Below are 14365 nucleotides of genomic sequence, written 5' to 3'. Positions count from 1 at the left end.
TCATCAGGAGGCATGGAGTGAACTTCCACAGTTACGCTGATGACACGCAGCTGTACATCTCCGTGTCTCCTGATGACACCAGACCAATGGATGCCCTTTTTAACTGTATTTTAGATATAAGATCTTGGATGGCAGAAAACTTTTTACAGCTTAACCAGGACAAAACTAAAGTTTTAATCATCTGTCCTGAGGCTCAGAGAGAGAAACTCTTGTCTAAATTAGAGGCATTTTCACTATGTCCTTCGCTACAAGTGGAAAAACCTGGGTGTTATTTTTGACTCTGAGCTTGGTTTTATCCCACATGTTAAATATGTAACCAAAATTGGATTTTATCATCTAAAAAATATAGCCAGAGTCCGCCCTATTCTCTCTCGGGCAAACACGGAGATGCTGATGCATGCTTTTATTACCAGTCGCATTGATTACTGTAATGCCCTGCTCTCTGGTCTTCCTAAAAAGAATATTTCAACTTTACAACTTTTACAAAACTCGGCAGCTCGTGTGCTGACGAAGACCAGAGGGCGGGCCCACATTACACCGGTTTTAGAATCGCTGCACTGGCTCCCCGTGTGTTTCAGGATCGATTTTAAAGTTCTTTTATTGGTTTTTAAATGTCTTAATGGTCTTGGGCCTTCTTATCTCTCAGATCTGCTTTTACCGTATGAACCCTCGCGGACCCTGAGGTCCTCTGGTACTGGCCTATTGATTGTCCCTAAAGTCAGGACACATACTCACGGAGAGGCAGCTTTTCAGTGGTATGGTCCTCATCTGTGGAACAGCCTGCTGGAGGAGCTCAGGGCCGCAGAGAACGTACATGTTTTTAAGAACAGACTCAAGACCCACCTTTTTAATTTAGCTTTTACTTAACGTTTATTTATTTTATGCTTATTTATTCTATCCTGTTATTCTATTATTAATTTAGGCTTTATCTAATATTTATTGATTTATTTTTTAATCTTGTTACTCTATTTATATTGTATCCCGTTCTCATTTATTTTATCGTTTTACCCTGTATATATCCTATTGTGTCATATCTCCAGATCGACCGTGGTTGCTGGGGCTCTGGGGTCCTCTCAGCCTGGCTGGGGGGCTTCTTTGCCTCCCTCCTGCTGTGTGCCCAGCCTGGAGGCTACGGTCTGTGACCGGCTCCCGGTGCAGACGGCTCCCTGTTATAGTGTTTCCTCACTTGGCTCATGCGTACCCAGCCCAATTTTACTCTTTGTGTGTGTGTGTGTGTGTGTGTGTGTGTGTGTGTGTGTGTGTGTGTGTGTGTGTATTCACATCGTTTATGTTAATGACAGTGTGGGGAGTGAGTTGGAGGGTGGGGTGGGCTGCTTTTAACCATGTAAAGCACTTTGTTCTACTTTTTTTTTTTGTATGAAAAGTGCTTTATAAATAAAGATTGATTGATTGCTACATGATCGCTAGCGACACAGCTATGTTAGCATAGAAACACAGTGAAGCTGGAGGATGAATGCTAACTTTTTTCCACTCGATAAAAGTTAGCATGAGGGTTTCTGGTGGTCAGGGACAAATGCAATCGCATGGCAGGATGCCTTAAACAGATCAAACTTCAGTCAGGAGAATAACTGAGCTGTACAGTAAATAAGTTAAGAACAATGGAATAAAACAAAACAGTAAAAAATAAAACATAGTACATAAAAATTAAAACAGCCCTATATTTAAAAACAAGCTAAAACAACATTGAATCAACTAAAACAACTGAAGTAAAACTAAAAACCAACATCTCACAAGGAGTGAAAGGCCAGGGTGAATAGATGGGTTTTCAGGAGTGATTTAAAAACAGGCAGAGAAGGGGCCTGTCTTATCTCTAAAGGCAGATCGTTCCACAGTTTTGGAGCTGCTACGGCAAAAGCACGATCTCCTCTAAGTTTACGCTCAGTCAGATGCATTTAGGAGCAGCTGATCAGCTGACCTGAGAGAGCCGGTGGGTGTATAAGGCTGCAGCAGCTCAGAGAGATAAGATGGGGCTAGGCCAGAGCTTCCCAAAGTGTGGGGCCCGCCTCCTAGGGGGGGGCGCAGAGCCATTGCAGGGTGGGGGGAGGGGGGGGGCGGTATGAAAAGGGGACAAAAACAAAATGCTTGGACACTGCTAGCACGGGGCGCCTACACAAACGCAAAGCAGGAGATGAAGCATCGCTGAATAGGTTTCCAAACCAACTTTATTCCAAGCCAAAGACTAGAAAATATGGTGAAGCATATCTGCCCTTTGGTTTCACCTGCACAAGCGCTGAGGTAGGTCTCCCCTGCAGAATTGGTTTTCCCTTCGTCGGGAGCAGCGCTGGGCTGTTCAAATCACGGACAAACAGTATCCCACATTCTTGATTTTTAGTTCACAAACACTTGTTGTAATGACTAACTACTCCTGACATTTTGGAGACGTTAGCTCTTTATACAGTAAAGTTAGAGTGGGATACAAAAAATATCAGGCTGATCCTGCCACGATTTGTTCCCCCGGTTCAAATCACGGAATAACAGTATCCCACTGTGACACACGCTAGGCACAGATACACCCACACACAGGTCGTTGTCATCAGATCCCACATTTATTAAGAGTGTGCACTGAATTACAACAGAACACCGTCTGACAGCGGTCGGTTTCCCCAGCGTCTCTCTCCTCCGCTCCTCTCCACCTCACTATATAAAGGAAAGGAAAACCACCATCAGTCCAAAATCGCCATCAGCTGTTCTTACCAGCATCGCCCCGTTGAGCTCACTGCACCACTCCTCCCCTGCAGCCGCGCCCCGGACCACACCTCCGCCACACCCACAGTTTATGTTTTTAATCCCATTTTGCACAGAGAAGCATTTTTTGAAAAAATGTATTGATAGCAATGCTGAATATTATTACACAGTAAAAAAAAACAACTACATGTAAAATTACACCGTAGGGGTGTATGTCTAAGGAGCTCAATGAGGTAGCTTGGAGCTATATCGTTAATAATTCGGAAGGTGAGCAGCAGGATTTTGAATTGAATGCGATACTTAACGGGAAGCCAATGCAGGTCGGCAAGGACAGTGGGTGATAGAGGCATTGCATCGGTCTTTCCATCACATTTGTGGCTTCTTCTCCGCTGCTTCTAAGTGGAAATTGGTACATTTGACTTCACTACAATTATCTGACATCTTTAGTTGTTATTTTACAGATGAAGATTTGTGCTCATGAAACGCATGAAGTACAATTTTGTTTCTGTAGTTGATCAATCAGTTATTTGACTTGCATGAATTCAGCAACTATTATTATATGTTAAGTCTTTAAAAGTACTTACTGTTGATATTATTTTCTGTAAATTGTTCAAAATCATAAATGTGTGAGAAGCACTCAATCAGGGGCGACTCCAGCATCAAACCTTTAGGAGGGCTCAGCTCAGTCTTAATGTCATGCTTTTAGTGTTGCCTTCAAAAGAAATGTAATTTTTGGATGACCTACAGCAGTGTCTAAGAATAACAGATTTTAATATAATACATCAGCTTTACGGTGGTCACTTTAGTTTAAAACCCGATGCAATGGCACAGTCATGTTGACAGTAAATTTCAAAAACAGTTTAAGAAAAAGCAGATCAGAGGAGAAACCTGCACGGCATTGTTTCAGTCTCTTAACCACATAGAGGCAGGTCCACCAAATCATCAAGTATTTAAAGTACCATTATACAATACAGACAGTTCAAAATCCCCCTGCGACTCCACGTACCTGCACAAGAAGCAAACTGGTAATAGAGCTGATTTTAAATGACAGCTTTTGAATTCATGCAAACCCAAACACTTTGTTGTGCAGACTCAGCACAGAGACTCGTGTACACCAATTCAGAGAGTGGAGAACAGATTTGTAGTCTGTCACATCAGTATAGTGGCATTCATCCTGTTCAAGTTTACAGTGATGTGAATGTTGCTAAATGCTATTATTCACATTAATAGCAGAGTGCTACTGAAAAGCACACAACGCATCCATTTAATGCATGTAGATGTTGTGAAAAATCCACCTGATCTCTGTTAGTTCCAGTCTCTCTGTCCGCGCTTCCTCTTTGTACTGACAATCACACACAAACATTTTATATTCAACTAAAAAAATAACAAAAAAAATATGTATATATTCTTGTAATAATTATTTTAAGAGCAGTTTCGGATCATCGTTTGATAAGAGCATAGCACCCTGCTTAGTTATGAGCGATCACCATAGATGAATGTGGGCAAAGCAGAAGTGACATATATGTAGCCAGGTGGAAGGTCTTTATTATCGGACATGTCCCTGACTTTGACTTCATGTCCACTCTTACGTGTGGACATGAAGACATACTTCTTATGTGTGCTGTGTTCCTCCATCTTTCTCCCTTTTTCTCCCCAGCCATGAAGTCTTTTGAATTTTCACTCAATAACAGCACCTTTTAAAGTTATTTGTTTTTATTTATTTAAACATATAGTAAAATTAATATAAAGTGGTACATGTTATGCACTACCTAAAGTGTGAAGTCACAGAATGATACTATTTAGTGCAGTTTTTAATCATTACCAGTCTTCATCTTAGAGCTTGTGCTCTTATTGTGCCATGATGTCTCCTTTTAAACTGTGTGGATATTCACCTCTTCTTCATCCTTCCTGTTCCTTTCACCAAACTGCTCACTCTTGTTCTCCTCTGATCTCACTTCCTGTTCTGGTTATAAGAAGAATGCAGTCAGCATGTGTCAAAGACACTCCCTTAGATTAGATATTTAACATTTTATTTATCAACTATTTTATGCACTAAATCAATCAATTATTAAACAAATATCATATTGTAGAAAAGCAAATAATAATGCACTAAGCAGTTTCATGCCACAAGAGCTAAATGGTCACTTCACTGTATTTATTTCCCACAAACTACTATACCTAGGATCTTCAAGTTTCCACTATAATTCATTAATCTGCAGCGACTGTAGAACATAAAGTATATTGACCTCTATTGCTTTCTTTATGACTTGGCCTGAATACACACACACATCTTTGAATAGCACAACAAATGAGGTAATTTTCCATGTGTTTTAATAGGTTTTAGTGATTTATGGGTTTTATGTATGTGTGTGTATTTTGGTCTTCAGTGTAAATTTATACAAACTGTAATTTTTTCAGATGAAAGATCCATTATTTAATGTTGCTTTATGTTGACTCTATGGAGAATAAAGCCTTGCATGAGTGTTGCTATTTTTAATTGTGGAGTGGAAGACCTACTGTACTTGTTGTTTAGTCTGTGATCTGAATGCCAAATTTAACCAGATTGAAAGCAAAGGTTACAGCTGGGATATTCCACACATTTGAAAGACTCATTGTGTAACTCAGATGTTTATGAGCTTTGATCACTCCAGCATAATAATTATCATGTAACTGCAAGAAGACTTAATGAAACTGAAACAATCCTAATACAGGCATTTGAACTGTACGCTAAGGAGTGCATGAAGTGTACCTCTACAGCTGAAAAGAGTTTGACTCTATAATTTCTGGATCTACTGATTTGTTTCTGATGTATCTCTTCTTTTATTTAGCCTGTATTTGTATAGTGCTTTACTAGTCCCTAAGGTCCCCAAAGCGCTTTACACAACCAGTCATCCACCCATTCACACACTGGTGATGGCAAGCTACATTGTAGCCACAGCCACCCTGGGGCGCACTGACAGAGGCGAGGCTGCCGGACACTGGCGCCACCAGTAGGCAACGGGGGAAGTATCTTGCCCAAGGACACAACGACCGCGGCCGTACAAGCCGGGGCTCGAACCGGCAACCTTCCGGTTACAAGGCGAACTCCCAACTCTTGAGCCACAATCGCCCCATTATGAACAGAAAGATGATGAAATCCTCTTTATTTGAGAAAATGTCCTTAAACTATTTTTCCTCCTTCTTACTGAGTTTCCAAGCTACCTCTTTGTTAAGTGAATAAACTATTTGAACAAGAAAGATATCATGGCATTTATGATGATACTGTGTGTGTGTGTGTGTGTGTGTGTGTGTGCGCGTGCAGAGGGGAGGTCAAGACAGGAGCTCGCTGAGTTGACCTGGTACATCAAGTTTGGATTTCCCCAGTTATTGGTAAACAAAAAAGATTTAAACTTAAAAGATTTTGAGTTCATGCACACTAGAAAAAAAAAATTCTCTTCATCACAATCATTTGTTTAAAAATATGGCTATTTTACTGATCTATGGTTATTATTAAAGAGGAAGGAAAGAAGAAGAGGAAGCCTGAGCCCAGGTTCTGTCCATTTTCATAACAAGTGACAGCACAGACATCTGAGCTTTTTCGTCATAAAGATTGTGATGTGAAGCATCAGCAGGTAAAGTGTCGTTAAAGTGTCACTTCAATAATGCTGCTGGGAGAAAGAAGTGTTGACACATACTAGTTTTGAATAAAAGGTTTAAAACACAAACAGTCGAATCCTAGGTGTTGCTTTTAAGCTTAAAGAATATAATAAGTTCTAAGACAATTCAGTTTACTTCTTACTGTCCATGTTGTGTTGTGGTATTTACTTTATCATGAATGTACGCTACTTTGTTCTAGCGACTGTAAAAAAATAATTGTATTCATTAAATAAACTAGACTTTCACAGTCTGCATCTTCCACAGTTTTTATGCTTTTTTTCCACTCCAAGTTTGACACAAACCCACAGACAACCAAAGTTAACTAACTATGTGAAGCAATCACAGACACTGTAATGGCTGATTTTTCTAATAAACACAATCAGGTTAACATTAAGGTTTAACATTGAAGGAGATTTGTTCCATAGTCACAGTTATACTTGTATTTCCTTTACTTACATCCAACACTACTATGTTCTGTTTCAGTCCAGGTGCTGGCAGTTTATCCTTTGTTGTTTGGACAAATAAGCTTAAAGCTAAACCTTCATGTTTTTGATGGGAAAGTTTGTTAAACCATTGCTCAACTTATGTCTGCATGAGAGCAGATAATTATGATGTACTTGTAAAAAGACTTGATAAGCAGGTCACAGCTGAATCAAGGGGTAATAAAAATAAGACCACGCGGTCTCAGCACGACTACACATGCAGTGGGTTATCGCACACATTTGAAAGACTCATTGTGTAACTCAGGATGTGACCCCTTATAAAGGAGACAGAGAAGTTCTGTTGTTCAGTCAAGTAAAACCTGGTGAAAGCGCAATTCTAAGACTCTGGTCGTTGCTTAAGTGTATAGATAAAAAATCTTTTCTTCATACATTCTTTTCTTACTATATTAGTATAATCGCCAAATCGATCATTTAATATTTATCTCCTGAAACGATCTACATTAACTTTTTATCCCTAGAAATGTGTTTCCAGAGTCCCAGGTTTAGTGACTTCCTGTCCACCATCACATTAGCCGAGTAGTTGTCAAATTTGAGGGGAGCAGAGAAGATCAGACACCAGTCAGCAGGTCAGAGGCCAGCTCTCATTTCACAAATCAATCACTTGATTTATAAATGGAACAAACACCCCATCAGACCAGGTAATGACCCATTATGAGACAACAGCCGTCTGAGAGGAGATGTTCTGTATCACAAAACATGGGAAACAAACAAACTCTAGGCATTCTGAAATATATAAAGCTCAACAAAAAAAGACAACCATATCAGATCCTGATGTAATTCATGTTGTTGTTGTCTTTATTAGTCATTTAAAAAGAGGTCCAGAAAAAGTGTCCAGGAAGAGATTCTACTATTTATGCAGCACTGCCCCCGTGTGGCCACAAAGACACACAACAGCTTCATTTCTCAGCCTGTTGCCTTCTTTTTCCTTCATGATGTAAACAGTGAATGAACCGAAAGAAGTCAACCCATAAACTGTTAAACTGATACAACAATCATGATGATTATGTAACAAGTTGTAGTTGACTTTCTGGTGGTCGTTTTGGTATACAATTTAAAAGCCATTTTCTTTTATAAATACACCATACACTTTGTTCTTGACCATTTCTTTTCCTCATATCCTTAACGGACAGCGGAGGAACACTACATCTAGCTTCTGTTTAACATTTATCCAGGCGCCCGCACACTGTACCTCTACAGAAACCAAGGGAGAGACAGACACACAAAGATTTCCACTTGAATCTTGATCTCAAAATAGAAAAAGTTTTATCACAAAATAATTACAAGAGCACAAATAAAAACTCGAAACCAAAGACAAATGAAATAAAAGGGCAAGGCCCTGCGACTGAACACAGCACATCTTGCACACCTTTAAAATTCACAAATTTCAGTTTTCTTTGTCAGTCTGTGGTATTAAAAAAATCTCAACATGATGACCAATGTTTGACCTTTCACCTCTAGCATAGTTTTCTCTGGATTTCAATCTGGCCACTCCTGAAATGACATTTATCAGTGTATGTACAGCATCCATTTTTGGTTTAGACAGTCTGACTCCATGGCAACCTCTGAGACTCTTCTTTTCCTAAAAAAAAAAAAGTCTCTATATGACCACCAACAAACCTGTTACACCATATTTTTTCACCAGCTCACCTTTGCTGAAGGTTCTCATACAAATCTAAACATCTATTGAGAAAGTCCACATCACTCTGATCTGTAATGAAAACAGAAAAACAATGACAACACCAGCAGAGGCCTCCGACATAAACCTGGCAACATAAATCTAGATAACTTTGCTTATTTATCTCTTAAAACATTCAACAAAGATTAAAAATTCTAACAAATATACCAATATAAATATATATTCCAGAAACAGGACATTCCAGTTAGATCCTCTCCAAACTTATACTGGGCAGCTCAGCCCATCATCCACTTTTACAAAACAGAAAGCCGCCTGATACAACAGCCCCAAAAGTGACAAAAATCCACCTCCAAAAAGCAAAACTTCTCATAATGGAAAAACAAAAAAGATTGTCAGTCCTATCAAACACTTTCTCTTAATCTAAAGAAATTATTCCAACATCAAACTGTACAATTTACAAATAACTACCAAGTCTCTCATGAGAAAACTCTTGTTCACATTAGAGCTGTGTGGTACACAGTACGACTGATCTCTGTGAGTGATTCATTTCACAAAGTGTTTCGGCCTGGTGGCCAGTACTTTTGAAGGAAGTTAGTAATCTGTGCATAACAGAGCCACGTCTCCATTTCTAAGCAGAGACAAATCTCTGTTTTTTAGGGAGAAGAGAGAGCCCCACATGATGGCTCGATGCCAGTAACAGTCTTTTACAGAAGTCTGCAGGCAGCCCACCCTGTGCAGGAGCCAGCTGACCAGCAGCAGCACTAATCTCCTCCAAAGAAAAGTTAGCATCCAGGACAGCTCTGTCCTCAGAGCTCAGCTGAGGAAGCCCCTGCAGCAGCTTCTCCACTCAAGCTTTATTACTTTACTCCATCCCTAACATGGTGGTGTAAAAGTCCACGGCATACTGACCTGCTCTGCATCCAGGAAAAACCACTAACGCCACATAAACTACGCTAACAACACCATACACAATTACACTAACTCATAATCAGCCTCACAACACACCACACATAAAAAAAAACACAACTTTCAGCCAGACAAACCACACAGTCCACCAAACTTCCATCATTCACAAGAGAGAGGGAGAGATATAAAACGAGAGAGTTTAGTGGATGTGTGTTTGTGTGTGTGATACACACAATTTATGAATGTACTCTCCAATAAAGGTTATGTAGTTGATGAAAAGTGGGTTAGATTAAATGTTTACATTTCTTGTGCATGAAGTAAACTATAATATTTATATGTAAAATTCCACACCTACACCTGTGCGCCCTCACACTGCAGCACATTTTACTCCCCTGGTTGCAGAAACCATTCTATATTTTGTCACAGCTGCAAAAGAAGCTCCACTCAAAGAAACTCAAAGTTGATGGAGAGGAAGAGATTTCAGAACATGAGGCAGGAAGGTGGGGAGAGAGTGAGGCGGTATGGCACACAGGAAACGGTCGAGGGCAGACTCAAACCCAAGCTCCTGCAGTGGGAACTCTAACGTTTAGTACATGTGTCCCCACTCAGCCAGGTGAGATATAGCAGAACCATCAATTCAGAGTCTGACAGTAAGGGTGAAGACGAGCCTGACTGTTGGTCTGCTCCAAAACAAGCCCATAAGCAAGCTTTGAAATAATATGTTACAAAAGTGTGAAACTGCGACATGAAATTTGATTTGAAAATGAAATTCATCCTGATCAGGAGCTGTTATGATCTAAATGGTGTTCTAGATCCAGTAAGCATTCATTCAACTTGTATGCAGCAAAATTAAAAATAAGTTACCACATGTTGTTTTTTAATTTGGTAAATAATTGATAAAATGTTAAAAGTACTGGTCGTACCTTAGCCACATGTTTTTTCTGTGTCCTGAACTACAAGGTTTCTGGACAGGGTATTTTGCTATTATGTCAACTGTTCTTGGGGTAACTCTTCATCCTTGTCCTCTGATTGCTGTATTTGGGATTCCTGTTCGCTCACTTACACTTGATTCCACACAAAAGGATATTATAGCCTTCACATCCCTATTAGCGAGACGTCTAATATTGTTGCATTGGAAGTCTGTTAAGTATCCTACTGTTTCCCGGTGGCTTGAAGATGTCATGTTTTTTTTAAAACTTGAAAAAATTAAATATACGTTGAGAGGTTGCACAGCCAAATTTTTTCACAAGTGGCAACCCTTTATCTCTTATTTTGCTAGTCTAGAGGTATTGCCTGTTTAAATCTACTTTTGTTACTGTTATATTCCTCTAATATGTTTGATGGTTGTGTTGATCTGTGTGGGACTGGGGGGCGTTGTGGTTTGTTTTTTTTGTTGTTTTTATATATATATATATATATATATATATATATATATATATATATATATATATATACACACACACACACACACATACACATACATATATATACACATACATATATATACACACACACACACACTTAGGAAAATGAAGAAAGGTTGACTGTATTTCGGTAACTACTTACAGAAAAAGATTGATGAGCAGAAAAAAAGAAACAAACTTTAATTGTTTCTGATTAGAAGCTGTACAATCCGGACTGACTTTAACAAATGTGCTATAGGCTCACCTGGAAAATAGTGAGCTTTAAAAGACTGATTTTGTTCCAAAGGCTTGCACAGACCTCAACCAATCCTAAGGCTAATTAGCACGGCTAGAATTTTAAAAACATTTGTTAAATGATGTCATTGCTAACATATACCTGTTTTAGAGCATGGTGAGTAGCGAGAATGCAAAGTTATTGTTACCTCTAAAAAGAAAAATGTGAAGATGTGATATTAGCATGAGCTATATAGTATCTCCAAAAGTTGATTCTGTTCATCTGGACTTTACGTTTTGTGGGAAAAACGTTTCGTCACTCATCCAATTGACTTCTTCAGTCTCAGCTGACTGCAGGTTTCCCCAATCTTATAAACAGTGCATGTATATGGTTACCTGCCCCCTTGCAAAACTTTGCTAGACCCGTCCCTGCACAGTTACCAGCTGTCAGTAAAAAAGGATCCTGATGTTATTTGTCTCTCAGAAACAGTTCATAACTTCCCTTCAACTTATTCATGTCACCTAAAAGGTAAACCTGTTTCTCCATCACCTGTTCAGCTCTGATGATTCAGTAAGGACATCTCCTGGTTTCATCTTCACGTTTCCCTCTCACCATATATCCAAACCGATATCATGACCAGCAGCTGTTACAGCTGTGGCTCCAGCCAACATCAGCTGATACTAGAAAGTAATATTAAATAAATTCTAATAGCAGCTGATCAAGTTTTAACCTGCTGCTGTTGTTTAGAGCGACCACCGCTGGTTTCCTCTTTCTGGCTCGAAATGCGCGATAAACAAACAAGAGAGAAAAGCGATCAGCTGATCATTGATCAGTTTCATCATTTAAGTAGCAACAGGAGAGAGAGGGAGAGAGAATGGGAGAAGAAGAGGCAGCTGGCCACGTAAAGACACAGAAGAACTCCAGCTTTGTGTATTTTTTTTTCATTCAAGCTGGACATTCAAGCACACTTTACTTTCTGAACCTTTTGTTCAGTTTCAGCAAGAGCTGGTTTTCTAAATTAACAGAGGCAATCCGACTTCGTTTGGCTGTGAAGAGTAGACCAGCACAGCTAAAAAGTCGTTCACACGCAGCAGAAGCAGGCAGAGCTGTGTTCAGTTTAAGAGAGAGGTTTTTGATACCTGAGAAGGAGTGCAGCAGCTCCATGGTGTCTGTGGCACAAGCAAGGTAACCATCAAGCTCAACTGCACTTTGCAGCCTTCTGGAGATTGGTCTGGAGAAGAATTCATCTTCATCAGATGACTCTCTTTGCTGATCCTCACTCTCATGCTCTGTCGTTTCAAGATGTTGTTTGATGTATGTCAAGGCTGTAATTGCAAGTAAATAACACAATTTTGTTATTTAAATTTCAGTGATTATTCCTGAACACAAATTTAAAAACGGCAAATTCTCAAAAAGGATTGTTTAGTATTCGGGACAGACCATCAATAACTTACAATGTATTAGGTGAAATACTCACTTAAGCATGTGTTCAAATGTAAAAATACACAAAAATGGGATCACATGAATCCTTACCAGCCTCTGTTACATCTGCTCTGTCAGTCCAGGAAGTCTTGAACTTGGGTAAGAGGACTGCAGCTGCAGCCAACTCTGGATCCTCCATCATCGCTCCAAAACGTTTTTGAAGGCCATTTTGCAGGACTCTGATGAGTGGCACGCATGTCTTGCTTGATGTCTCCAGCCTGCTAAGTTTGAACAGTAGTTGTTGGATTACTGGCAGGAGCCATCCCATAAAGGAAGTGGACTCAGACTGAAGAATGTTTGAAGCTTTCACCAGTGGCTTCATGGTGGTACAGTACTCCCTAAGGAATGCAACTTCTGCAGGACTCAACCTGTAAGACACAACAACAAAACCCACCATGACTATAACAGGGATCTTCTGATTTAATATTAAGAGTCTGCTCACGTTTTTAACCATCCATTAAGGAAAATTCACAAGATTTGCAACCATATTGGTAGGTGTCCAATTTTACTCACATTTTCACCTTGAACTCCTCACAAATGCTCCTGATGGCATTTTCCCCCTTCTCATCAATGATGCGTATTATCCTTTCAATGGCAAGGTAGGTTGAATTCCATTGTGTTGCATTGGGACGAATGATCTGTAGTTCACACTTGTCCTCTACCACTTCATTAGCCAAATGAGTTTTGTTCCAAATGGCCTGGCATTTTGCAAAGCATACACGGGAGAGCCTCTCGTAGGTTTCCTTCATGCTCTCTGCTAGGGCAGCATCAGATGTTGCCACAAGGTTTAGCAGGTGACATGCACATCGCTGATGAGACGGGAGTTGATACTCCAAACCAGAGTCTTCATCAAGAATTGCACTTGCCTCATGGTAGTCAATATGGTCAGTCAGGTCAATAGTTTCTGGGTCTGTTTCATCTTCAGCTTCATCTGCATCATTTTGTGCCCCAAACAGTGGATCCAACTTTGTCAAGGCCTTCCACATATCAGTTGTGGTTCTTACAACTTTGCCTCTAATCTTGTATTGGCAATGGATATCATCAAGCGCACCAGCAAGCATGTCAAATGTGTGAGACCCTCTCAATCTTTTGCATGCTGGTGCTGCAGATCTTCTTTCCAGGGACTCTTCCTCCAATGGCATGTGACTCCAAGGTAACTTTTCTGATGAGCTGACCAACAATCAGTAGTGGTAGCAACAAATTTGACTTTATCCAATGCTGCAACCAAAGTCATCTTCATGTGATCAGCAGCTTCACAGATTCTGGCACGGACAGTGGGTCTGGAGAGGACTTTGGCTTGAGGTTGTAATGTGGTAACCAATTCTTTGAAAGATGGCTGTTCTACCACTGCAAATGGCTGTAGACCCTCACATATGAAATTGATGACAAGCATGTCAACAGTTGCTTGTGGAACATGTTTGTTTGCAGCTCTCAACATCAGGTCTGGTAACTTGGCTTGTGTATTTGCTGAGAGCTTGTTTGGTGTGGCTGTGGCCTTTCGCTGACGAGATGTTGATGCCACAGTGATATTGTACTGCTCAATCTTCGATGGATGTTTCCTCTGTAGAGATAAATATTATCATACGTCAGGTTCATACATTACTTCATAACATCACTGTGATTAACACTACAGGAAAACATTTTTAAAACATCATTCAACTAGACATGAGCTAATCTTTGATTGTTTAGCATAGTATAAAAGAGTGGTGAATTTGGTCAAATCTTGCAGATATATTGCTGTATTTATTTACAAATGTAAACCAATTTTGAACGATCATTGCGAAAAACATGAATTTCTGTATACATTCCAAGTTCTGTAATCTGTATACTATCTGTAAAAAGAGTATCGACCAATGTA

The 14365-nt window shown here is 39.8% G+C and overlaps 1 protein-coding gene across 1 annotated transcript; it reads right to left on the bottom strand.

Moving 5' to 3' along the window:
* Window positions 1-11994: 11994 nt before the first annotated feature.
* Window positions 11995-13493, bottom strand: LOC146620973 (uncharacterized). The gene is made up of 3 exons (XM_085367726.1): window positions 13021-13493; window positions 12559-12875; window positions 11995-12350 (listed from the first exon to the last, which is right to left on the bottom strand). Exons 1-3 carry the CDS (start codon window positions 13491-13493, stop codon window positions 11995-11997), a joined length of 1146 nt encoding a protein of 381 aa, XP_085223852.1.
* Window positions 13494-14365: the final 872 nt, after the last annotated feature.

The sequence above is a fragment of the Diplotaxodon limnothrissa genome, linkage group LG12, assembly GCF_057381915.1.
Source record: "Diplotaxodon limnothrissa isolate DT_005_m linkage group LG12, D_limnothrissa_male_GT1.1, whole genome shotgun sequence".
Taxonomy (NCBI): domain Eukaryota; kingdom Metazoa; phylum Chordata; class Actinopteri; order Cichliformes; family Cichlidae; genus Diplotaxodon; species Diplotaxodon limnothrissa.
The sequence above is the reverse complement of the archived record's forward strand: the minus strand, read 5'-3'. Positions and strand labels throughout refer to the sequence as shown.